At 42.5% G+C, this 27,927-nt stretch overlaps 1 protein-coding gene across 2 annotated transcripts in view; it reads left to right on the plus strand.

Moving 5' to 3' along the window:
- Positions 1–18,929: 18,929 nt before the first annotated feature.
- Positions 18,930–27,927, plus strand: part of Lsm6 (LSM6 homolog, U6 small nuclear RNA and mRNA degradation associated) — a 41,728-nt gene continuing 32,730 nt past the window's right edge. The window contains exons 1-2 of one of the 2 annotated variants that reach the window (XM_021170412.3): positions 18,930–19,014; positions 26,911–27,015. In XM_021170412.3, the coding sequence (XP_021026071.1) occupies positions 26,922–27,015 (94 nt within the window). In that variant the 5' untranslated portion in view covers positions 18,930–19,014; positions 26,911–26,921. Of the gene's footprint in view, positions 19,015–19,940; positions 20,029–26,910; positions 27,016–27,927 lie in introns of those variants that run through there. The other variant, XM_085843801.1, reaches the window with a different exon arrangement.

Genomic DNA, 27,927 nt, shown 5'->3' on the forward strand with positions numbered 1-27,927 from the left:
TGAAGATGATCACCATCACCTACCTAAGGGAGCCTGGACCAGGTGGACCACGAATTCAAAACCAAATCAAATTCCCACCCTGAGCATCTAATTTGATCAGCACTTTGGGTAGTCCATGACTTACCAATCCTTCTCTTGCAAGGCAGCCCTAGTCTCTGGAGTTTCAGAGTTTGCCTTGGGGCTGGAAAGCTCTTCAGTCTAGCTGTCCTGTGGGTGCTGTCATTGGTCATCACATCTTTTTGTCATCATAGTCATGGTTACACACTGAAGAAGCCAGTGCAGAGGTACTCTGAGACACTGGCAGTAGTAAGTCAGGCACTCAAGTTACTGACTTCCATAGCCCACTTGGGACCAGTGAGCTCCTAAAGGCAGTGGTGCCTTAATCACAGAAGCTGAGAACCTACTCAGCATGCAGAGTCCTGGGACTCCACTGGTTTCAAACCCATGACAAGATTCACACAAGAAACAGAGCAACAGAAAGATCAGCCAGGCCAAATCCCCCAGGCCACAAAGGAGACACTATCACTCCAATATTTCCCTACTACCTTTTCTACCTACAAGAGCAAGTAGGATGTTAATGTCCAAACCTCTTCATGAGTCAGCCTTCTGCAGTACAGGAAATCACAATAGGAAGGGAAGGGCCTCTGCAGTGGGCATCCCATGGCACAGGGTGGGTCAAGCCCTTTACGACTAGCCTGCTGCCAGAGATAGACACCAAACTAGAGAGCAGCTCTGCCACAGTCAGCAACACAGCCTCTAATTCCTGAGGGCACCAAAACCAATTCTTCAATAAGGATAATTTCTTTTAGAAGTAGAAGATGTTTTTGAAACTCTATAGATAGCTTGAGAATCTTGAACACAGAGGCAGGGGCCCAGGCTCCATTTACATACAGGACGATCTGTTAGTTTTGTCCCAGGGCCATAAACTATAGCACCAGCCTGTAAACACATGCTGCCAAAGTGTTGTTCCTTAAGTACATTCTATCAATCAGAGGAGCAGGTTGCTGACAAACTGGAATGAATCAGCAAACACATGACCAGCTCTTCAGCATTTAAAAAAAAAAGTTTTAAAGCTGTTCACAGGGCTGAGGGAGTTAGTTATGCAGCAGGCTGTGTTTGTCAAAGGAGGCAGCGACAAAGTGTCTTGCAATATGACTTTGCCCCTCCTCAGTTGAGGTCCCCTTGAAACTGGAGATGGTTTGTAACTATCTTGAACAATGGAAGGTGGCTTCTAACAAGGGATCATGGAAGACTACTGACTTGCTTGCTGGAGTATTTCTTGAGAAAGTCTTCAGCCTCCACACTCCTTCTTTGCTGAGGCAGCTGTGCTGTGAAAAGACATTACTGGCTCCAGCAGAGGGACCCTGTGTGTGGCTTTATGAACGTGTGCGTGCACACACACACACACATTTGCAGGTGGGGATTCAACCACACCCCAGCTACACCCATCTATGGTTGATTTAGATAGCCACCATCTGACTTCAACTTTCTGAGAGACCCTGGGCCTGAAAATCCAGGCTTATTCAAAATTTGTACACAGACACTGGGAGGTAATAAAATATCATTATTTCACACAGTTTGTAAATGCCACAGGTGGCAAGAGAAAAGAAGTTAAGTATTTGACCCACGACTGTTGTGGCACACAAGTTCACAATCACAACTGTGCACTAGATGATCATGGATACTACAGAACAGCTTCCTGGGTACAAATTCCAGATCTGTAATGTGCTGGCCACATGACTTTGGGTCGGTTGCTTGTCTAAGCCTCAGTCAGTTCATTTCCAGCTGAGTGATGATACCAGTAACTCTGCAGAGTGTATATGAGGGTTCAGTTGATTTATACCAGAAACGTATGCCCAGAGCAAAGCCTGTCAGCCAGGACATGCATACTGACTGCTGTGTAGAGAATTCCAGGCTCTAGAGTCTAAATCATGCACAGTTCAGTTCAGTAGCCCCTAAAACAGAGACAGGGTGGGCAAAATGGCTCAGCAAGTAAACACGCTTGCTGCCAAGTCTGATGACCTAAGTCCAATACTGGAGCAAACATAAATGCAGAAGGGAATAAGCGACTCCCACAGATGTCCTCTGACTTCCAAATACACATTGTGGCACAAATGCTCATGGACACGCACATGCGCTTGAGCATGCGCACACACACATAAACACACACACACACAAAATGGGCACACTGAATAAGTAAATATTCTTTAAAACTCCAAATGCACTGTTTACAGATACTTAGAATACTAGGGGTTGGGCCTGTGCCTAGGTAGTTAGGGTATAATCATGGGTTTACCTTGGCCTTGTAGTGTAGGAACATATGCTCCACAAGGGAAGACAGAAAAACAAATATTTACAAAGAAGACTACTCCTTAAGGCAGCCATGTTCATGCATTCTCATTTACCATGAGTGAAGCCTAAATTGGCTTTCCTAGGGCATTACCTAAACCATAATTGGCATTTAAAACGTGCACATCTCTGAGAGGAATTCAGTGGTAGAGTGTTGAGCAAGCATACGTAAGGCTCCACAATCCACCCCATCCTCCCCAAATAATAACACTAACAATAAATGTACAAATCCCTGGAAATAGTGATTCTATACTGGGAGCCTTATCTAAGCAAATACTAAGATGAGAATTGTATTTATCTGTATTTGTGTACATATATATGTGTGCGTATATCTTGCTAGAATGTTCACCTGCATAGACACTTAAATATGTGTTGTTAGGAATGGAATGAATAAAAATGCACAGTTGTTTAATAATCAAAACGTTAAGTTGCTGTGTTATTCCGCAATGAAAATTATTTCATAGTCATAGACATGTGAAGATTTTTCATAAATTATAATTAAAATAATTAGATGATACAACAGTATGTAAGATACAGTATTAAGAAACACATAAAAGGAGTGGCTCCACCTTCCAACACTGTTTTCCTGGGAATGGTAAAAAAAAAAAAAAAGAAGCAAATTTTGAAATACTTTTAAATAAAAATTTGCAATTTCCTCCCACTTATTTATGGAATATCTGACATACTTTTATGATAAATGGATGACCGCATCTCATTACAACTTGCCTTCCTCCTTAAGGGTAACAAATCTGTCTCATTAAATGCTCATATTCACTCTCAGTTCTTGATCCATCTTCAGTTAAAACATGAAGCTAATGAAGCCCTCATTCTCCAGCCTAGGCCCGACCTTCTGACTGGAGCTCAGATGTGCCGGAACAGCAGCAAGGTGCAGGCTTGCTGAGAACAGGGCAGGAGCTAAGCCACAAGTCCCTGGAAGGCCTGCTTTTCACGGCCATGCCCACGATGATATAAACATACTTTTATCCTAAAAAGTGGAATCAAGTGCTGATCTGGAAGCTGGGAGTATAATTCATAATGGGATACCTAAATGGCAGATGCAAAGCCCAGGGTTCACGCCTCAGCATGAATGAATAAATAAATAGATTGCTAACACTTAATAAAAATGATGAATCATCTCTGTGATTTAACTGCATTTCTCTTCTTGAGAATAATCACAGGCATGGTCATCCCAAAAGTCTTTGGGGCCCTGGCCTTGACCACAGCTAGCACCATTCTCAGTGTGTGTGTGTGCGCGTGTGCGTGCGTGCATGTGAGTACATATGTATGTATGTGTATGTATGTAGGTGAGAGACAGAGAGAGAGAGAGATTTCTTTTAAGGGTGGCAATGAGTGGCTCAAATATTTTGGGTTATAAATATATAAAACACTAAAACTGAGTACAGTGTAGTCTGTGTGCTTCCTTCCCTTGTAAAGAGGGGGCCCCACTCACAGTTACTGACATCTTATAACGTCATTGTTCCTCCATCAGGCACACACTCCTGGTAACCGCCCATGTGCTTGTAGGCTGTCTCTTCTTCTGATGCTATATGCAAGTGGGACATGGAGAAAAAACCCAAAATCTAAAAAGGACCTGTCCTTCGTGCCTGCCTGATTTCACAAGGATCATCTGTGTTGTAATGGAAAATGTTTTCTTCTGTAAAATACACCAGCATTTCAGGGTACATATGAACCACCTCTTGTGAGTTAGTCTCGTAATGATGGACACTTGGGTTGCCTGCATGACCTCACGATTGTAAATTATGCTACAATAAGCAAGAAAGAAAACATTTTACACAGAGTCTGACTTCAGCTGTTTTGTATAATACCCAAATTAGGACTGCTGGAGTTTACTCTTTAAAAAACAAAACAACACAAAGCAAAACAAAAACAAACAAATAAATTTCATTTATTCATTGGTGTTTGTGCACAAAAACCTGAAAAATGGCCAAAATACGTAAATAACCCAAGCTCCTGTTTTGTTTAACTCCTCTGCCCAGGAAAAAATGTCACTGTTTTTCATGGTTCTTACGAGCATTGTTTTTGTTATCTCTGCATGAATTTCAGAGCTTTATACTTGGCCAGGCAATACCAAAGCTAGGTTCTCTCGGCCAATGAAACACTAGCAGAAGGTGAGGCCAGAGGGGACATCAAGGTGGAAAGTCACACCCCAGAGCTGCACTGAGCCTTCCTCTACCCCAGCTCCTGTGGCCTAATAAAGTATTGTTCCCCACACACCTAGACACACCCCAAGAAGATAAAACCTACTTTCTTCTCTCTTTGAAGGAACAGTCACTGTTCTTAAGCGATTCTTCAGAATCTATTACTTTTAATTTTGAATCTTTATAAACACGTGATTGAGTTGTTCTCACAGGAAGTTATACGAGAGTAGTCTGAGTTGTTTGGGGGTGGGTTTTGGGGGTGGGTTTTGGGGGTGGGTAATTGCTCTAACACTCTAGTCTTTCTTAACGGATTAATGTCTAACCAATAGTTAGTTTTTTGTGCATGTATGTCATGTGCATGTACATGTACATGTACATGTATATGTATATGTATATGTGTGTAGGTACCTGCATGTGCATACACACACACATACACACACACACACACACACACACAATCTTTCTCAATCACTTTGCCACTTGCATACTTTGAGACAGGCTCTCTCACTGAACCTGGAGCTCACAGTTGGCTAACCTGGCCAGCCAGAGAGCTCTTGCTCATCCTGTCTCTGCCTCACAGCACCCACCAGCCACCCCCGACCTTTTCCTCACACAGGGAAAGGATCCAAAGTCAGGTCCTTGTGTTTTTAGCAAGCACTTTACCATGGGGTTAACTTTACAGCCAGGAACTGGGGTGTCCTTTGGTTAGGAACGTGACTGCATCATTGAAGGACCTAATGTAGTTTGTGCCCCTGAATAGAAATAGATGGAGAAGTCAGACTTGAGCTGTAGTCATCAGCTTCAGGTACTTAATCACTGATGGAGATGTATCTATTAATTAATTGTGTACAGCTGGGGCTGAGGGGGTAAAGTTCAAGGAGTGTTTACATTCTGACTCCTGTAGGACCCCTGATGGACATCATTCTCCTTCATATTTCATTTAATATCTATTAATCTGTGATACTCAGAGAATCTCATCCTGGGACCAGTTGAGGACTTATTCACTTAGTCATTTATTCATCTACGTATACTGAAAAGCACCTTTTATCTGCCAGGGAGAAAGAAAACAGGTTAAACATTTTTAAAAGGAACGGGTGGCAATCTAACAATGATGGAGCTAATCTAGCCAAAGCCTGGGCCAGCTCCTCTGTCCCTGACCCACCCACTGAAATGGAAGTAAGCCCAGGAGCACCTGTCCTGGTCACAGACTACACCGGAAGCTGTTTGTCCTCCCCACATTCCGCATGACCTGTAATATAAGCTGCCTCTGATCTTCGGTGACAATCAGCAGCTCTTGCTCCTTCCCATCCAAGTCAGCAAAGAGCCTTCGTAACCGATCACATACAGAAGACTTTCAGGCCATCTATGTACCTCTAATTATCATTCATGGAGGAAGTTATTTGCACCCAACTCTCACTTTAATGTTACGTTTACTCGTGTATTTATTTAGATGAGGGTCTCACTGTGTCCTCTTGCCTTAGCCTCCCAAGTAGCTGAAACTACAGATGTGCAGGACTACATCACTTCCAGCCTTACAGTGAGAGAAGACCACAGGGCAGTGCTGCTCTTGTGGGGCCCCGAGTCCTCCCTATGTTTGGGAAGTTGCATGAAATGTGTCCAGATATTGAAGTGCCTTTTGTCACAACAGAAACAAATGTACCATTTTTTTCCTTGAGATTTTAAGGGAAAAACAGATTTGTTGTCGTTGTTATGTTATGCACTGTTAGAGTCTGAAACACGGTATCACCCCAAATCTGTATGCTGGAAGCCAATATACAATATAATATTAGGGGTGGACCACTAGGCATGGTGACACATGCATGCAAGGCCAGAATTAAAGTTGTGCTATTGTGGCCAGGCTGGGCTATTGCCCTAGCTTAATGTTTATGGCTGTAGTAAGGAATATGAGCTAAAGCCACTTAGGGAGGAAAGGGTTGGTTTGCTTCTGGCACACACTCCATCATTGAGGGAAGTCAAGGCAGGAGCTCAAGACAGGAACCTGGAGGCAGGAAGTGAAGCAGAGGCCATGGAGGAACAGTGCTTACCAGCTTGCTCTAATTCAGTGGTTCTCAACCCTTTTGGGAGTAACATATCAGATATTTACATTATAATTTATAACAGTAGCAAAATTACAACTATGAAGTAGCAACAAATTATTTTATGGGTGCAGTCACCACAGCATGAGGAACTGTATTAAAACATTGCAGCATTAAGAAGGTTGATAAACACTGCTCTAATTGCATTTCCCTTTCACAACCCAGAACCACCTGCCCAGGGTGACACTGTGACTGCAGGCTTTTCTACCCATGCCCACGTTTGTGAGATAACAACTCTAAGACTTAATTATATGGGAATAAATGTCTCCGCCATAAGCCTTGGCTGTTCCCACAAGCTCATAATTCAGTTAACCCATTTGTTCTAAGTCCTACCATGAATAGTTACCTTTCCTCAGATTCACGCTGCCATCTTCCTCAGAGTCCAGAGCAAATCCCTTGTTCCTGACTTTATCCCAAAACTCCCCTCTCTGTGTCAGAACCTCCACTTACTATTTCCTGCCTAAGTTAATAGGACAACAGCTTTTTTATTGGCAGTGATGCATCCAAAAAGTACATAAGAGATTCTCTCTATTTCACTATTTTGGTCTAAATTAAAGATACTTTCTCTAATATCAATTATATACATGTACACATATGTGTATACACGCATATATATGGACATATACATACACACACACACACACACATATATATATATAATATTCACAATGTCTAATCCATATGTATTAGGCAAGCTTGGAGAAAGAACTATCTATCCTGTCTTGGTGAGTTCTGTTCTTAAATCAATTTCTATCATAACTTGCATTGCCAACCTAAAATATCTTCTTAGACTTAAAAACATTTTCTTAAATCCTAAACAACTTAAAGTTATATGTGAGACTATGACTATCTAGTCTTGAAGCCAATCAGAAACCTGAGAAGGGATAAATATTACCTGAGTATGTAGGAAGCACAGGCAAGCAGCTTCCAACACTGCAGAAATGGTAGGGAAAGCTGGCTGCCTGGACAGTTTCCCAAAAATTTCTCTGTGTCATTAGAGCATCATCTTCAGCCTTCTGACCCAGAATATCTGACAGATACTTCTGTGAAGACGGAAATGTGTAGTAGTATGAAGGACTACTTACCCTGTTTTGGCAAAGCTCAGCATTGATTTTGCTGTATGTTGATTGTCCCATTTGCATAGCAGTTTCTATCTGCAGTTGAAGCAAAGCAAGAGTTTCTTGCCCAGTGGTTAGCATGCCACATTTGAAGCAAACTCCATATGGAGATTTTTCAATGCTTATCATCTTCTTTGAAACATAATGGGGGTGCTGCCAGGAGCAGACATGTCTCATTGTCATAAATGCCTTTTAAAGATAAAACATCTTTAAATGCCGTATTCTATGGATCTCTGAGGTTTTTGAAGATGTCCATCTATTTATCTATTTATAATATGTCCAAATAGGCAAATGTTGCTTGTTTCTAGCTATTTACTATCTGTTCAACCTTAGGAACACATTTCTGTAATAAACTAGACTATTATGTAACATGACCATAAGTTTGATTGATTAACTATTAACTTGCATTTCTTAATTATCCTAAACACTTTGTTATAGCAGCTTACAAAATGAGAACTTAGCATTACATTTTAAAGAATTACATAGGTACAATACTAAAAAGAGTTGATACAGTGTATGTTGTAACCAAATATAACCTTAATTTTGTTTCAGTATGCAAAGATCTATACCAATGTAACCAAATGTAAGCTTAAATTTGTATCAGTATACAAAGATCTAAACCACTGTAAGATTTTTGGCTAGTTAGTAACTCTATAGTTTAAGAGTACATTCAATAGTCTTCTCTTTATTCCTATTATTCTTGTGTTATTCCTATAGCCCCTGTCTTTGCTTCTCATCCTTTCTCCCCTTTTTCTTCTTAACACTAGATAAAAAGAAAGAAAGATGAGGAAAGAAAAAGAAAGAGAAATCCCTGAATCTAACCACCCTCACTTTGTTTCCCCCTGATCAAAACCAATTAACAACTTGTAATCAACCTCCTTTAATGACGATGGTCATCACACAACGAACACCAAAGATCATCCAACCTGCTTTTTGGGAACGGGTGTCACTCTCTGAAAATTGTTTCCTGCCGATCCTTTTTCCTTTTTGGTGGTTCAAGAAAATTGAGATATTGGCCAGTCTGAAATAAAGCTGGTTGTATCCAGTCTCTGCACACTGAGAAAGTTCAGGGCTTAACTAAATTCCTGACTGGAACAGTCTGTGTTGCTGGACAATCTAGCCAGCCATTTTGAAGCTGTCCTGGATATAGGTTTTTGAGGAAAGAGCGTTGAGACAGGCTGAGGTAGGGCCAAGCATGATGCTGGGATTCTCAACATTCCCAAGAGTGAACCTTATCAGTGCCATTTTATTTTCATTGCTGTCTGTAAACATAAACTTTCACAGTCGATGTATATTTATTCATTAACGTATATATAGAATGTGCATAAGTCAGTTAAAGATGATTCTTTGTTCTCTGTTTGAGCAGGTAAAACATCTGTCTTTCTTTATAAGTTAGCTTGGACTGTGTCTTAGTTACGGTTTTCATTACTGTGAAGACACACTATGACTGAGAACTCTTATAAAGGACAACATTTAATTGGGGCTGGCTGACAGGTCCAGAGGTCCAGTCCATTATCATCATGGCAGGAAGCATGGCAACATCCAGGCAGACATGGTTCTGGAGAAGGATCTGAGAATTAGTTCTACATCTTGTTCTAAAGGCAAACAAAAGAAGACTAGTTTCCAGGCAACTAGAACAAGGGTCTTAAAGCCCACACCCACAGTGACAGACTTCCTCCCCCAAGGCCACACCTACTCCAATAAGGCCACACCTCCAAATAGTGCCACTTCCTGGACCAAGCATATTCCAACGACCACAGATTGTATAACCAAATTGTAGTATAAATTTCTATCTACACCATTTCAAAGAAAGGGATTAGAAGTCTTGAGGATTCAGTAACCAACAAGATTTACTGGCTTTGCAGAGTTCTGGCTAGAGACATTTTCGTGTCTTAGCCAGTCTCAGAACTCTTCCCATGAAGGGGGACCAGCAAATCATGCTACCTGTTTTGATTTAAACCTAATAATTCTTCTTCTTATGACTGTCTATATTCACGCCTTAATTTTTCTATTTGACATTTTGATCCTGTACATCTAATTTTAGACTTTGTTTTATCTGAGACAATGTCCCACATCCTAGAAGCTATGCAGATAGCTTTTAAAGTGGCCAAGCTGGCTTCCTGACTTTATCCCCAAACTTTATCTTGTGAAATTGTTACATTTGCTTCGGTATCCATTAAGTCTTCAATTTCAATTCTATCTGACTGTCAGTTTAACTTTGGTCATTTACAGTCGTTGGCCATACCTTTGGTTTTTGGTGTTTCCTGAGTTTTTTGTTCTATCTATTGAAGCTACTCTGGCTTTGATTCTGGATTATTAAGATCCGTACCCAGAGCATCATTGTTTCATTGTTCTGAAGATGAGTTTTTCTGCTGTTGACCTGAAATGTCTGACTTGAATTTGATATTGGGGCCCTCATAGAACATCTCCAGCAGGGGACTCCCTTGTTTGTCCCTTGTTGATCTACATTTGTTAGTCCAGTGCCAGCCTTTGCCACATCTTGTGCATATTTCAGAAGGCTGGAATTATATTGGGTTATATGTAGAAAAAGAAAAAAAGAAAAAAACCATTGTTTCTAGGAAAGCCTTGCCTCTAATCCCTTTTAAAATGACCTCACTTGCCACAAATAAAACATTTGACAGTTTGGCTTTTCTTAAAACTTTTGGGATATTATTTTTCTATTAAAGTTGCATTTTTAATTTTTTTAAATTTATCATTTTTATGGGATGCTATCATAATTCTTCCTGAGGGAGGGCCCCTGACTGATGTCACTTGCCGTAGACTAATCAGATAAGCTCGGGTTGGTTTTCTAACAACCTTCAGGGCCTTCCTGATTTTTGTTATATGATGCTGCTGTATGCTCTGAACTTACTTCCTCTGTCTCTATCTTAGTATCCTTCACAATTGTATTTGTAATTTTTTCTAATTTTTCGTCTAAGGCCTGTCTCCGTTTTCACATTTTTCCTTCTTTTCTTTTTTTCTTCCTTTCTTTCTTTTTTGTAGCTTTGCTATCTTAGTATCTTCCTCAATTTTATTCATAGTTTTCTAATTCATCTAAGGCCTATTTCCAGGTTTCATTATGCTCTTTTCTTGTCTCTCTAAAGCTCTTCTTCTTGAGACAGCATAATCTTGGCTATCAGGACTAAAATGAGACTTACCAATGTGATAGTAGTCATAATTGGTAATGTGTCAGTTTCAATTAGGTTATTTATCTCTTTTGTTTCTATCCTTAAAACATTTAAAATTGCATTATATTGAATATGAAAGTATAATTGTGTCTCTCGCCTTTATGTGCCTTATTTCTTTAAATGTATTTAATTCTCTCTATAAGGACTGACTTTATTTTACCAATTTTAAACTATTTATTTTGTATGGTTAGTTATACCCAGTTTCTTCTTCCTTTCACTGTTTGTAAACTTAATCCTTTACCAGCTGATAAGTTTGTGGCTTTTCAGTCCCACCGCAGCTCCAGAAAAACCTGCAGGCTCCTCGGGCCAGCAGAACTCTGTCCCCTCGACTCAGTTTAGCAGGCTTCTGGTTCCGTCTTAGTCTCTTTCTCTGGACAGTTTGACGCTCAGGTCCCAGGTGGACACGAATTGGGCCATCTAGCTCTCCCTAGCACATGCTTAGACCTTTCTTGGAATCGCGCCAAGCTTGGCAGTACCCACAATTACTGTGCCCTCAGGCTCCAGCCAGCTGGGTTAGCTCATGGGTCTCCCCTCACTCTCTCTTAAAGGCATTTAGCTTCTTGCCCTGCTAGGAAATTGTTCTGAGAAGTGTTTATTTGCAATTTTCACCCAGGACTTTTCTAAGCTTGGATTCTATGCCCAACAGTGGAAGCCATTTGTAACCGAGGGCTTTTCCACCTACGCCCAAGTTTCCGCCACAACGATGATTCTGAGATTTAATTATATATGAATACATTTATAGGCCATAAGCTTTGGCTTGTTCCTGCCAGCTTGTAACTCAGTTAACCTGCTTTTGAGTTACCTCTCCTCAGGTTTACGTGGACCACCTTCCTCAGAGTTCAGGCAAAGCCCTGTCTGACTATCCTAGAATTCCTATTTCCCACCTAAGCTAATAGGCCAACAGCATTTTTATTGACAGGTGATGCATCAGTACAGTACACAAGATGTTCTCTCTTTTTTTTCCTTATTTATTTCTATTAGATATTTTCTTTATATGCATTTCAAATGCTATCCAGAAAGTTCCCTATACCCTCTCTCTGCCCTGCTCCCCTACCCACCCACTCCCGCTTCTTGGCCCTGGCATTCCCCTGTACTGGCACATATAAAGTTTTCAAGACCAAGGGGCCTCTCTTCCCAGTGATGGCCGACCAGGCCAACAAGATGTTCTCTTTACATGGCACCACCTACAGTGGGCTGGGCCCTCCCTCCCCACAGGTCAGACTGATGACAGCATTTTCTGAATGATGCTTTCCTCTTCCCAGACGACTCCAGCTTGTGTCAAGTTGACAAAACTAACCAGCATAGCTGTACAGTGAGAACTTGTCTCAAAACCCTAAAAGATGGGCAAGCTGGATAGCTCGGTAAATATAAGCACCACAGCACAAGCCTGGCGGCCTGGGAGGAGCATAAAGGAAGAAGGTGAGAGCCAGCCACAGTTTCCCTGTGACTACTGGATGCTGTGCCACTCCCTACCCCCACCGCCAAGAAGGACAAGCACCCACAAGGTTAACAACAAAAACTACAACAATAACCACAGCAATACATTTTAAAGGCAAAAGCAAAAAGAGGTTGGGCCTTTGAAAAGTGATGGAGTTGTAGGGGCTCTCCTTCATGACTGGATTGTGCCTTCATGTAAGATGCTAAGAGTGAGCTTCCTTGCTGTGGGAAGCCACATGTGCCGTTGCAGAGTGGCGCAGGCTTCTGCTGGCCACCACACATAAGTTTGAGCAAACGACCAATGCTTACTTATGCAGTAAAGTTTTTCACCAAAACACTGCCTGGCCCGGGCATGATAATGAGGCTCTGCAAAGTACTAAGAGAATAACCAATCAGATGTGAGACATGCAAATGAGGTATGATAATGAGGTACTGAGAGAATAACCAATCAAATGTGAGACATGCAAATGAGGTATGTTAATGAGGTTCTGTGAGATACTGAGAGAAAGTAGCCAATCAGATGAGGAACATGCAAATGAGGTATAGTGCATAACCAATCCGGGTGTGAGACACGCCTCTCCTAGGCCTATATAAGCAGCACCAGTTCTGGGCTCGGGGTCTCTTCGCCTCTACAATCAAGCTCTCCCAATAAACGTGTGCAGAAGGATCCTGTTGCAGCGTTGTTCTTGCCGGTCGAGTCAGACGTGCGCAAGACCTTGCTACCTTCCTCCTCATGAAAACAAATGCAGAAGGTGCTATCAAGACCACAGAGAGTCTAGGACAGATTCCAAACCTGCTGATACCTGTATCCTGGGCTTCCTGGCCTAATAACTGTGAGTAATGGATGTTTGCTGTTTGTAATCGCCCAGTCTACCCAGTCTAGAGTACATTGTTACAGCAGACTTCCCGGACTAAGCATGTCTACCCAATCGAGGGTACATTGTTACAGCAGACTTGCCAGACTAAGCCATGATAACACGTTAGTAATTTTCAGCTATATTTTACCTTCTCTGAGAAAGGCAGCTCCTAATGCTAAAGGTTACTGAGAACTAACATTTGCCTTAAACTTCTGTGCTCTCTGTGCGTGAAGGTCTGGGGTCTTAGGATTGCTGTCGAGCTTGGTGCTGTTTGTTTACAATTCACTATACTTCCCACCAACAGGTCGGTGGAAGCAGCCTACACCAGCAAAGCATATGGATTTGATATTCCACACTGGAAAATTAAGGACATCTGTTTTTTTTTTTTTTTTGCTATAAACAATTTTTGAAAGTCTAAACATAAAGCATGGGTCCAATCCATCAATATGTTGGAATGAATTTACTCATTATAGGTCATAATAGAATGAGTTGTGTATTTTTTCTGTAGGGAACAAAAAAAAAAAAACCAAAATTGTCACATTATCAGTTAAAACCACATTAGAAATAAAAACTTAAAAATTGAAAGCAAGCTTATTTGTAAGCAGCTTGGTCGAGGTATATGGAGTAAGGTGGAAGGAGAGACCCTTGAAGATATAAAAATGCATTTTAAGCGTTAGAATAAGTGCACACCCTGGCAACCTTTTGCTGATAGCTAAAATATGCCCAAGTGTCATATGCTGTTCTTTATTTATTCAAGTTGCCCATGCAGTTTGAATTAGCTCCACTGCAGTAAACCTAGCTCCACTGAGGTCGGAAAGCAGCGTGTCGGCGTGTGTACCACAGGTTTCCAACATAAACTGTAATTCATGAAGGCCAATGCACCTCTTTTCCTTGTAGCTGGGTAACCATTTATGTTTGAGGTGAAGATGTTAATATGGAAATTTTCTGAGCTCGGAGAAAGGACGAACGCTACCATTCTAATTTATGACCTTTCATATAAGGCCAAATGTAAAGGCAACTTCAATTGTTTCATATCCCAGAGCCAGCACATAGCAGATGTATGAAATTTGCAGTGTTAGACATAAACTTTTATTACCAAATTATAAATAATTTCCCCCACTTATACTGTTCACCTTTCAAGTTCATCTTGATTAAAATACAAGGGCAGTTTTACAGCGATTTCACCACATTCTGCAGCTAGGAGAGGCTTTCTGGAGTTCACAGCGTAAAGCCCCACAGTGTTCGGGGAAACTTGCTCATGGGGTTCAGACCCAGAGTCCATTGACTAACATCCATGCTACACCAAAATGATAGTAATGAAGTCCAAACGCTTGTATGACCTTATCAAACATATCTGAAGCCAAGTGCTCACAATGCAGAATGGAAACTCTTTTATGTAAAAACAAAAGACATATTGGCTTTTGTGATTTTTTAAATGAAAAATATTTTTCATAGGCTTAAAGATTTAAGTTCTTAGCCCCCTGTTGGGGGCGCTATTTGGGGGGGAATAGGAAGCTTTTAGGAGGTACAGCCTTGCTGGAAGAAGTACCTTACTGTGGCTGCAGTAGTGAATGTATCCGTGGGAGTTGAGGTGGGGGGAAGTCAGAGTTCTATAGCCTGGCCCCAGATTTCTGGGTATTTCTGTCTGTCTCTCTGTCTCTCTGTGTCGGTGACTGTTTTTGTCTGTGTGTCTGTGTATTTGGGTGTCTGGGAGTCTGGGGGTCTTGGACTCTTCCTCCCTTCTGCCCTCACCTTGCCCTCCACTCCTATGCACCCTCCCTCATCTCCCTCCCCTTCAGCTTCATGCATATGGATGAAGATGTGATCTCTCAGCTTTCTGCTTTGCTCATCTACTGCAGTGCCTTCCAAACCACTATGGACTTTCTGGAACTATAAACTCTTTCTTCTATAAGCTGCTGTTGGTCATGTTTTATCACAGCACTAACAAGCTACTAATTTTCCTTAGTCATTTGCCTCTCAATCAATTAGCATATGGATATCTCAGAAGATATTCAACTCTGGAGTCAAATCAAGAATGTCTTCTCATTTGTTTTAACAAATAGTTTCCACATCCCTTGAAAATGGCCGAAGAGTGGACCTAGAGTAGCGTGGCTTAGCTGTTTCTATTATCCAGACTGAAGGTCAAGGAAAGGCCTGGGTCCCTGCCAGTGTGTCATACTGGCTAATGCAGGGTTCAAACGAGATCAGTCAAAGTTCTTGGAAGTGTAATGCTGATGTTCAATATCCAAATATGCTTTGGAAAATGTTGGCCAATCCAATCCAATGCCTGTTTCTACCATCCAGTCAGTCATGCACTCACAGGGCTGACGTATACTTCATGGGATGAACCAGGCAGGAGACCTTCTCTTCTAAAAACACGACAATGAAGAACAGAGCTTTTCAAAGGCTACAAAGAATTGCTTTGAGGGTGAGGAGACAGTTCAGTCAGGAAAGTGCTTGCTGGGCAAACACAGGACCCGAGTTTTATCCTCAGGACCCACATAAAAAGCTAGGCATGATGAGGTATGTTTGTTATCCCAGTTCTGGAGAGGCAGAGGCAGGTAGATCCATAGGCTCATTGGTAAGCCATCTTAACTGAGTAAGCAAGCCCTGTCTCAAAACAGAGAGATGGCTCAGTGGTTAGGAGCACTGACGACTCTTCCAGGGGTCCCGGGTTCAGTTCCCAGCAACCACATGGTGGCCCACAAGTTTCTGTAAGAGGATCTAATGCTCTCTTCTGGTGTGTCTAAAGAGATAGAGAATGTACTCACATACACAAAATAAATAACTCTTTAAATGTGTGTGTGTGTGTGTGTGTGTGTGTGTGTGTGTGTGTGTTCCAAGAAATGACACTCAACATTGCCCTCTGGCATATATATGTGCACCTCTAACTTGACAATAATTCAAAAATAGACCAAAGACCGGAGCAGACATGACAAGAGAGGACATCCATTTGTCACCACACATAAGGAAATATGCCCCACCCACATCACATGTCAGTAAGAAACTGTAAGTTAGGACAACTCTCAATAAGATTCTCTAGTGTGCTCCTCAGAGTGGCCCAGATCTGAAATACTGGGGATGTGAGGTGCTAGTAAGGATGGGGAGCAACAGAAGGCACAGCTCCATGCTGGGGGCCTGGGAAAAGGAGAGATGCGCTCAAGACAGCGCAGCAGTCCTTGCAGATCTAAACACCTACTGTATGACCCAGCACCGGTTCCTTAACGTTTGCCCAAATGGCTTAAAACTTAACTACAGGACTGGGGAGGTAAACTCAGTGATTCAGAGTGCTTGTGACTCTTCCAGAAGACCAAAGATCTGTTCTTAGCACCCCAATCACCTACAACTCCAGCTTGAGGGGATCCATTGCTTTCTTCTTGCACAGGCACCCACATGCAGGTGCACATGTGTAAGGAAAGCAGTTATTCCCATAAAGTAAATAAAAATCTTTTTAAAATTAAAGATTCAAAACTTAATTCCGCACAAACACCTACATAGGGATATTTATAACAACCTTTTGGTAACTGCCATAGCTTGGCCACAACCAGGCTGACCCTTAGTGAGTGAAAGCGACTGTGCTGGATACGATTGGACTGTTTACTACTCAACACTTAAAAGGACATGACTTATGAAGGCCTGGAGGGACCCAAGCCAATCTGAAAAGGCTTGGTCACAGGGTAACAAGTCAGTGACACTATGAAGGACAAAAATCACCATGAAAGGAAAGTAACACGTGACTGGCATGGCTGAGAGGAAGGCTGAAGCCCAGAGGATGTTCCCTATGTTAAAAATGAGTATCTCTATGTTATAAATGTGGACACATACATTATGCATGTGTCAAAACCCATACAGTGTATATCAGTGTACAACCCTAACCTCTGCATAATAATTCAAGCATATTAATCTAGCACTGAGCTAAGTAAACTGAGCTAAGCTTTTCTGAATTATTTTTATGATGTTAAAAAGTCTCCCTAATAAATTAACGTTATGTGCAGGATTTTAAAGACTGGCTTTTCAACAGGAATCTGGAAGAAGTTTTGCACACGTTTTTTCTTGTAAATACAGTAAAAGATGCTGGCAAGTGCACACACAGAATGTGGGAAGCTGTCTGGTGTTTTGGTAAAGGCCTGTTCTAAGCTACTGAGGGGTTTCTCAGGATAACCACAGATTTATACATTTGTTGGCCCAACCAATTGTTGCCTTGTGACTTTATAGACTCGTGCCCTCGAAGACAGTGGCAACTACTCTGCAGATGAACCAGGCCCCCAAAACTCTTCTGCCTGCCTGTTCACCAGCCAGACTCAGTGGCTGAATCACAGCTCTGTGCTAAAGTGAGAGCAGCTATGCTTATATCCATGTCTACCTACCTATTTCATCTCTCTATATAATACGTATGTCATACATAATTACAGTCAGTAAGAAATGTAGTATGTAGCACAATTTGATTTTTTTTCTTTTTTCTTTTTTTAGACAAGGTCTCAAATAGCCCAGGCTGGTCTCAAACTCATTCTGTAGCTGAGGATGATCTTGGATTTCTGATTTTCCTGCACTCATGCCTGGGTGCTAGGATTACAGGTGTGAGTGCCACTATGCCACTACCACTGTAGTGCCAGAGATGTTCATGCACACTAGATATGCTACCACTAAGCTAAATCCTCAGCCCCCAATTTGACCTATAAAGCAGTTTTTATTTTAGGGACAAAGCATAGCGTGTTCCTTCTTTGATTTAAATGTGACTTTACCTGTGTTCCTAATTTTATATTTCAAGAGCCTAAAATGCTGTTTGATCAATGTCTGTAATTATTTGGTCTTGACATCAACTGGAATTTTACAGACAGACAGAAGGATGTTCCTGTTCTTTTCCAAATTCCACCCAGTTGTTCACTGTCTGGGATATCAACCAAAGGCACGTAGAAAAGGAGGAATCCACTTTGTGTTTCAGAAAACAATTCTGCATCTTAGATCCTGTAACACCTAACAGGGTTATGTAGCTGTTGTTTGAAGGTATTATAACTTTGTTGAATGTTAAACAACAGAAACAGAATTAAAATTTAAAATATAAATATAAATTATAAGTTAAAATATAAAGAGACCATGGGGGTAGAAGAAATCGTCTTCCTGTGATTTTTTTCCTTCCATAAATAAAAAGCATGCATTAAGAATTCATGAAGTATCCCTAACCAAGTTCCCATACACTACTTAAATAGTATCTGCATGCAATTTCCAATTAAACTAATTTGTAACGTTTTCTAATTGATGCCATTATAATTCAGAGTTGCTTTGAATTATTATTTTTTTTTTGTTTCAGCATTTCCATGGAAGCAATCTCTTTATACATTTAATTTATATGCAGAAGTTAGTTTGAGGGTTTAAGGCTTTTAACTTTTATTTGTTTTAAAGTATTTAAGGCTATTTCGGGGTGCTCAACAGCCATCGTTTTAACTGTAAGTTACCGTTTCTTAATATTTTAAGGTTCTTTACTGTAAACACACACACACACAAAAGATCACTTCTACCTCTTGGTTGGTTGTTTTGCTTTCGTATTCTATTTTCTGGCAAAAGAGAGAATATCAGAATATCGGACCTTTACTTCAAGCCCTGGCTGGGTGCCAAAGGTACCATTAAACATACCCGTTCTTGGCAGCCAGCTCACTAGCGCGTTCTGACTGTTTTTGATCCGCGCGGGTCGCCATAGGCAAGGAGGACGCTGATTGGGTGAGATTGGAAAGCCGCTGCCGGGGGCGGTTTCGGTTTTCGGCGCGCGCGTCCGCGGAGGCCCGGCCTGTGAGCGTTCTGGATCCGGCTGCAAGGTGAGCCCGCGGCCTGGGAGGGACGAGTGGATGCGGGCGGGCGCTCCGGGTGGGAGCGGCTGGCCTAGGCCGCGGATGGTCCGAGCTGGCGGGGAGCGCCTCGAGCCGGGCCTGCGTACCAGGAGATGCTCCCTGGTCCGGGCCACGCGGGCTCGCGGTGCTGGGCGCGCTCCCGTGGCGCGCGCGCTTCGCGCCGATTGGGGTGAGCGCCCAGGGGTACGATGGCGCGCGACTTCGGCGCCCTCCTCCACCCGCGAGCCCTGCGCGACGGAAAGTCGTAAATACTGACGAGCGGAGGAAATGGTTCTTGCTGACGGCCTCAGCACACCAACTCCCTTTCTCTTGTGTGGGCCTCTTTCTGTTTCAGCTAAGACCACCAAGGTTTTTAACCACTCACCAGTATTTAGTTTTATCCTTACATTAAAATGAGACAAGTTGTGATTTTAAAATTCATTGATCTCGTTTGGGCCCCCTGTTTTATTGTGTGGATCTCATAAATTATTCAGCTGTTTCCCAGACTGACGTCTTTGGGTGTGAGTTTTTTGCTTCATTTTCACATCCCGTACGATATCGTGATGCCTTAACTTCTATTTCTCAAAATTTCAATTACTAGCATAGATGGTTCTTGCACATTGCGAGGCTGGTTTTTCTTAAAGTGTTAGTAATTTATCTGGCTCTTCAAAACCGTGAAAGGGCCTACTGTGGTTCTAAAGTAGCAAAGCACAGCCTCACTTTGGAATTACTATTGGGAGTTTGAACTTGCTGGCTGTGGCTGTGTGTGTGTGAGAGAGAGAGAGACACAGAGAGAGAGAGAGAGAGAGAGAGACAGACATACTGACTGACTGCACATGTTAATTAGATGAGATGCTGGAACAGGAAGAGACAGCCAGTACCCATCTAGCCTAACTCCCTTATTTTGCAGATGAGCCTGGGGCCGTGACATGGTGATGAGTTGCTCAAGCTGCACAGATAATTAAGTAGCAGAGATTAGAACTCAGGTTTCCTGCCTCCCAAGTGAGTACCCCTAACTACTGCAGCAGCTCTTCTCTCACTGAAGGGTGGCCTACTAGACAATAGAACTTTTTAAAAGAAAGTTTTGTTTTGTTTTTAACTCCCTGGCTTGTTTTCTCCTTTTGGATTGAGGGACTGGAAAATAGAAAAGTTACGTTTTTGTGTTCAGCACTAGAAATTTATTTATTTTTTTTGAATGTCAACTCTTTCAAGATTTTGATGATTGCTTCCAGCTTCCCCGTGTTCGGATCAGATACTTCTGATAAATGCTACTGTTATCCCTCCCAGTACTGAAAAGTGCATGGACGTTCAGGTTTCCTCTGTGTTTACATATAACCTGTGCAGTCTTCCTGTGCCCTTCACATCATCTCTAGATTACTCACAACGTGCCATTTAATGTCAACGGTTGCAGTAGAGTATTGCTTAGGGAGTACAGCAAGGGGAAAGTCTGTGTCTGGGTAGCAGAGAGACCGTTGGACAAGTAATTACAGCTTCGGTTTACCAGGTGAGCCAAGGTTGGCTGGATCCGTAAACACTTTAACAGACACAGGGGCTTGCGTACTCAGCATCTGGTTCTCACACCAAGGCTCGACTTTCCTAAAATCCTGTGGTGGTTAAGCCAGAAAACTGAGAGAGAGGGAACGAGGTGGTGGCTAGGGCTGCCTGGCAGCGTTTCTGTCAGCTGACGTGTTGAACCACTCCCACCACTCGAGTGCTGCCCTCTTAAGCCAGCAGTTCTCACCCCAAGGTCACAGCCCCTTTGGGGGTGTCTGGTAACCCTTCCTCAGGAATCGCACGTGCATATCAGAGATTTACATTACAAATCATAACAGTAGCAATAAAAATAACTTAATGGTTGGGGTCACCATACCATGAGGAACTGTATTAAGGGATCACACATTAGGAAGGGTGAGAACCACTGCTGTACACTGTAGAGTGTTGAGGGACATCCCTGACCTCTGTAAACTAGATCCTAGTTACCACTCTCCTGTAGTGACAATACAGACTGTAGACATTTTCAGATGTCCCCAGGGTAGGGCACAAAAGTCGCCTCTGGTTGAGGACAGCTTGCTTTTAGGAGTTACCTAAGTAACCCAATTGTCAGGGCCAAACCTGGACACCCAAGTTTAGTTCCTGGACTTGTGGACTCGAAAGGGTGACCTCTGACATCATATGCACGCTGGAGCAGCTGCTTCTGCCCCTGCCCCAATGCAGTAAGAAGCAAACACTGAGTAAGTGTCAGAAATCTGTATGTGACCAGGCTTCTTCCTAGGCGTGGGTCTCACCACCAAGCGTTTCTGTTTTCCTTTCTTTTAGTATTTAATGGTTGTTAAAGAAGGAATTGCAGGTTCGTAGCTGTTGAAGTACATGCATGATGCTTTTGTAGCTATGCCTGTTTAGTAGCTATGGTTGTAGATGGGTAAAGGAGGGATTGGACTTTTTGACACCATCTTTGAATGCCTCTTCCACACACAGTCTGTTCAGGTGCCGAGACTACTAGAGAAGTAAGATTTTTCTTGTCCTCTTGAAGTTTTAAAATCTCGTTGGAGACTGAGTCTAACATGGCTAATAGATCACTGGGTGAATACAGTTTGATATACATACTGCGTGTGCCCTTCCCTTTACTTCATTGTTTAACTATGAAAAAAGTTGCTGTAGAGCAAATATTCTCTTACTAGACCTCTTGGTGGCTTCTCACAGGAAATAGAGTGCCATGACCATGCACTTATGAAAATAGGTCACTTACACGGGCCTGCATAGGAGGCAGGAGAGGGTGACGCCGCAGTTGTAGACGTGAGTGTATCTAATTTTGAAGGAAGAACTTTTACCAAGGTGACCCTGGCAGAAGGAACTCTTTTTCTTGTGTTTATGGTTCAAGAGTCTTATCTCTTGCTTCAGAAATTGTCAGAACTATTCCTTCTGCCTTATCCAATTTAAAAGATGAAAACTTAAAATTACTTGAGCCAAGTGATGGAAAAAATTGTGGTGTCAAGACCAATTTACTTGTACAAAATGGATTTATGGGCAAGTCATTAAGTAACAGGGTGTACCAAGGAAGCCTAATGAAGACTAATGCAAAGGGTCTAGCTTCCTGCGTGATGAATAAATCGAGTTTGAGTCAACCATACTTGTTCCGTATAACTTCAAAAGCATCCTTTCAAACCACCGAGCAGAAAGTACGCTAGAGAACAAATGAGGGGTTTGCGTCCAGCTCCTCCTCTCATGTGGCCTGAAGTCTTCAGAGCAAAGCGCCTATCTTTTTATACAGTGTAGATTGTGGGCACACAGGGAAGCAGGAGTCCAGAGCTATTGGTTTTCTTGTGCCCTCCTACCATGGTATCCAGCTAGCCAGCTCATAAAGATGTAGGATCATACGCACAGATTGTCTGGTCCTGGCCCAGACCCGCTGATGAGAACCTCCTAATATCGGACAATTGACCCTGGGGAGGCTAACCCAGAGATCTTGGTCTCTCACCCAGGGACGAAAGTGGCCCTGCACTCCTACAGCCACCTGTCTCCTTCTGCAGGGTAGATTGTACTTTCAAAGCCAGAGACTCAGTGCCCTTGCTAACTAAGGCTGGTGGCCTATGTCCAACTTGGCTCAAGGGTTCAGAAACCCTCCTCGTGGTGATGTGCCATGTCTGGGCTCAGTCTTGTCTTGGTAGCCCTCTGTATATAATTCCATCCCAGTCTTGCAGCCTTTGTGAGATATGCCGCTACTGGTGTGTTTCTCTCTCTGGAGAGGAAGTGCCAGGGACCCAAACCATGTCTTCCCTGCAATGGAGGCTTAGTAAAGTCCTCCAGGAAGTGTGAATTGCCTCGGAAGAGGTGGATGTTAACTGAAATAAAGACCAGGCTTAACAGAGAGAAGGGTACAGTTAACAGTTTTAAAGCACTGAGTACTGTCAAACCTAGTTTATAGGTTTTTTTCACCAGTTTTTTCGTCCTAAAGCATAAGTGGTATAGGCAGAGGTGAAATTAATAATCCCTACATTTTGAGGTGGAAGGATGTTGCGTTCCCTGGAACTGAAGTTACAAGTGGTTGTGTGTCACCTGGGTAAGTTCTGGGAACCAACCTGGGTCCTCTGTAAGAGAGGCCCATGTCAACCACTGAGCAATCTGATTCAACTGTAGACTTTTTAATGTAGAGAAATACACAGTCAATCCACATGTAGTCAGGATGTGTGTACATGTGTTATAACATATAGTTTAAAAGGCCAATGTGTTTGCATTCACCTTGTTTAAGTATCTGAACAGCACTGTAAGTAGAATCTGCATCTGCTTACATTGACTTTTCTCTATGGAATAGGACACTACAGGGACTTACCTTACCTTTAAATAAGCTTCCTTTTCTTCCCCCAGTAAACATGCAGTATTAAGCTGAAAACATTTCCTACATTTACTATGAACTTTGTTTTTCAAAACATGGATTTTACTTACAATATGAGAGTGTGTGTCTGTGTGTGGGTTAATGGTATGTGTATACACATTCCATTTGGAGGCCAGGGGTTGACTTTAATGGGCTCTACAAAGCTCCTCACGTGATCTCTCAGGGAAGCTGGAGCTCACTGTTTTGGCTAGGCGAGGCTAGTTAGCAAGTCCCCTGGGGCCTCCTGTTGATGTCCCTAGTGCCAGAGTTACAGGTGTGTCTCAGGGCACCTACCTTCTAATGGTCCTGTGAAGCCAAACCCAGGGTCTCACGCTGAAACAGCAAGCCCTTACCCACCAAACCAGCTTTCCTCTCATACTAGGTTTTGTTTGGGGGTTTGATTTTTAATGCAAAATAGATGCTTTTTGTATTTCTGATTGTACATGAAGGAACTGGGATTTAGCCTCTGGTTGGACTCAAGAGAGGACTCTGGGCCTTCAAGGTTAATAGTGTCTGTAGCAGTGTTTAGCTGTAGAACAAGCAGCGTGTGTCCACAATACGAATGTGTGGCTTAGAGGTGAGCAGGAAGATTTGTTTATACTACACTCGTGAGAAAGTACGGAATCTGTTACAGTAGTTTCCATTTTCTCTATAAACTCAAAACAGCATAAATAAAATTGTTGTGTGGCCAGTGGCAGTTGTAAGTTCAGCTCTTAATTAAGATTGCAGAGCTAAGACATGAACTGGCAGCTCAGTGGAAACATTGAAATTTGCTGAGCAAAATAATCACTTGATGAATTTCTTTCTTTAATCTTTGAAGCCTTGAGGGTAACAGTGAATGGTCCAGGATAACCTGAGTACTTGGCTTCTTGGGTAAAGAGAATTGTTTTCCTTAGATTATTGTCCCTTTGATTTGTTCATACCTCTTAAGCGAGTGCTTAACTTCTGCATTCTGCGTTCCTAAGGTAAAACTCTGGCATGTATCTTTACATTGCCTTGCTATGTAAACTATACGTTACACTTTAGTTGAACTGATGAAAAATTTGCCGCATGGCATTCCAGCTTCACCAAGTGGCTAAGCCTGCATGCATGGGCCTGGGGAGCAGCTTCACAGCAGTGAGTGGGTCGGATGGACACTGGGGGTGGAATCTACAGTGCTGTCTATAGCACAATGTGTAGCTTTATTGAAAACAAATGAAGAGTTGGAGGAGCAGTGAGTCTTTAAAATAATATGTCTATACCAACTTTTAAGTCTCGTGAGACATAAGAGTTGTCGCTGAACTTCACTAAACAAAAACCAGTTTCTAGTCTCTATACTTTTTGCTTGAGTGACTAGTATTTTTCTTTATTTACTGAATATTTTTGAGAGGTAGCTATTGCACAAGTAAAGTTTGTAAGATATGATGGCCAACTTTGATATTCCTGGTCCAGTAAATTTGGGTATGCAATGCTGTTCTGTGTTTGACTCTTAGAAATGAATTTTCAAGACTCTCCCCTCGTTACTTAGAGCACTCCTGCCATAATTGTAACTGAACAATTCAAAATCTAACTTAACTCTCTGGCTTTGAGTGGGTGTTTAGCTACCTGCAGACTGAGGATAAAGCAGTACATGCTAGGGCTAGGGAGGTGGCTGTCAGAAAAGGGTTTGCTGAGTAAGCATAAAGACCTCAGGTCCCCTGCACCCTTGTAAAAAGCCTGGTGTGACAGCATGCCTGTCTTAACTAGGGTGTCATTGCTGTGAGGAGACACCATGACCAAGGCGACTCTTATCAAAGAAAACATTTAATTAGAACAGGCTTATAGTTTCTGAGGTTTAGTCCATTATCATCATGGCAGGAAGCATGGCAGCATTAAGGCAGACATAGTGATGGAGGAGCAGAGAGTTTTTCATCTTGATCTGCAGAGAGCCAGGAGACTGGATGTGTTTCACAAGAATTTAAGACCACACACACACACACACACACACACACACACACACAGTGACACACTTCCTCTAACAAGGCCACACCTCCTAATAGTACCACTTGCTTTGGCCAAGCATTCAAACACGTGAGTCTATGGGGTCATTCCTATTCAAACCATCAAGGGCCCCTATAATTCTAGCACTGGAGAACAGAGACAGACAGATGAGGGTGCTGGAGTGCTCCTTGGCCAGCCAGTCTAGCCAAACCAGTAAGCTTTTGGTTCAGTGGAAAACTCTGAATCTAATAGAAGAGAAAGTGGGGGAAAGCCTCGAACACATGAGCACAGGGGAAAAGTTCCTGAACAGAACACCAATGGCTTATGCTCTAAGATCGACAGTAGACAAATGGGACCTCATAAAATTGCAAAGCAATAGGACAAAACAGCAACCACAGGTTGGGAGAAGATCTTTACCAACCCTACGTCTGATAGAGGGCTAATATCCAATATTTACAAAGAACTCAAGAAGTTAGACTCCAGAGAACCAGATAACCCTATTTAAAAATGGGGAACAGAGCTAAACACAGAATTCTCAACTGAGGAGGTCCCAGGGACTGGACCACCAACCAAAGAGTACACATGGAGGGACCCATGACTCTAGCCTCATATGTGGCAGAGTATGGCGCCTTGTTGGACATCAGTGGGAACGGCCCTTGGGCCTGAAGGTGTTTGTTACCCCAGTGTAGGGGCATGCCAGGACAGGGAAGACAGGAGTGGGTGGGTAGGGGAGCACCCTCATAGAGGCAGGGGGAGGGAGGTGGGATAGGGGATTTCTGAAAGGGAAACCTGGAAAGGGGAAGACATTTGAAATGTAAATAAAGAAAATATCCAGTAAAAAAAAAAAAAAAAAAAAAAAAGAACAACAAAAAAAGAAAAACCCTGTCTCCAAACAATTGGGTGGATAGAGACCGAGGAAGACTGAGCATCAGCCTCTGGCTGTCACATTCGTGTGTAAGTGACACTTTTGCACATACCAATAACTGCCTCATTGTAGTGAAGTTTAAGTGAATCCATACAGTGAAGCACTTAGGCACAGTATGTCTATATTCACTTTTTAGGTTTCAGTTAGGATTTTTCAGAGGAATGTTTAGATGTCAGTTGTTGATGAGTGGGCCTGCTTTGTTGGTTCAAAGTTGAGTTAAATATTCTGTCATATTTTTGTTTCACCACAATTTGCTACAAGTTATTTAATGTTTCTATTCTGTTTTTATCAGTAAAATGGGCATGTCACGCCTTCTCCCAGCGGCCTAACATGTGGCATTTATAGATGTCAGTACAGTTGTTAGCAGAGAACAAGTGTTCATTAACTGAGTCTTGGTGGTGGCAGCTGTAAGGGGACAGGTGGTTAGGAATACCTGCTCTGTATACAGCTCTGAGGCTGTGCCCTGGGCTGCCGGGGCTGTGTGGGGTGATGCGTGTGAGACACAGGTCCTCAAATCGTTTCATGCTTCATTCCTTACAGATATGTTAACGGCCCAAGAGTTTTGTTTTGCTTTTTGGTGAATAATTAACTTTAGTGTGTACATGTATTGCTCTTTCCTGTTTCTGATCAGGGTTGTTAAACATGAGCCTGCGGAAGCAAACCCCTAGCGACTTCTTAAAGCAGATCATCGGGCGGCCAGTTGTGGTGAAATTAAATTCTGGTGTGGATTATCGAGGTAGGATTTTCATGTTTGATCGTAACTGGTATAACCAAAATAAGAAAATGTGACTAACCTCTTAAATGTGCTCAACAGACCAGAAACATTGTTCATTGACAGGTTTTTGTTTGTTGGTTGGTTTTTTTAATCTTCTGCCTCTGAGGCGGTTCTGGTTGTTGTTGTTGTTGTTGTTATTTGCGGTTCCTCTTATAGTAAAATGCCTGCCTGTGGTGTGCTTCTGACTTTCAGTGTTTGTGAATTCTGTCTCCTGTCTGTTCTGAGGTCAGGTCTGCCTGAGTTCCCAGAAAGTAGCTAGAGAGTCACCGGCAACTCCACTGTGCAGAGCTGGGACGAGAGGACACCTGGGTTTGGCAGCATTTGTTTTGGCAGAAGAGTTCACAGTTGGCAAGCTTTTATTTAGCCAGAATCATTTCACAGTGTGACCTTCACAGCCATGTAATGAAGTAGCCAAAGATGCTTTTCTGTTCCTGTAGAGAATCCTTTTTAAGGAGCTCTGGGTGCAGTCTTGTGATCCCAGCACTGGGGAAGAGACAGGAAGATTCAGAGTTTGAGGGTAATTTCAGCTCTATCTGATTTTGAGGCAAGCCTGGGCTAAATATGATCCTATCTCAAAACGAAAACAACCAACCTGAAAAGGAAATGAAGAATACTGAAGACAAGGCAGAGGCCATCGGAGGTGGACATAGTGTTATATGGTTGGAGCTGCATCTCAGCAACTCATAAGTAGTTCTGGGAACTGCTAGCAGATTCTGTTTAAAATAATGACATGCCTACTCTTGTCAAATTGAGATGTGCTAAGCTGCTTAGGCTGTCTCACAGCGTGATGACTGATTCAGCAGAGTTGTGCGGCTGTCTCTGGTCTCTTCTCTAAAGTTCTTTAAACTTTTCCTTTCCCCACACATTGACATG

Source organism: Mus caroli, unplaced genomic scaffold, assembly GCF_978045245.1.
Source record: "Mus caroli unplaced genomic scaffold, Mus_caroli_1 scaffold_10, whole genome shotgun sequence".
NCBI lineage: Eukaryota > Metazoa > Chordata > Mammalia > Rodentia > Muridae > Mus > Mus caroli.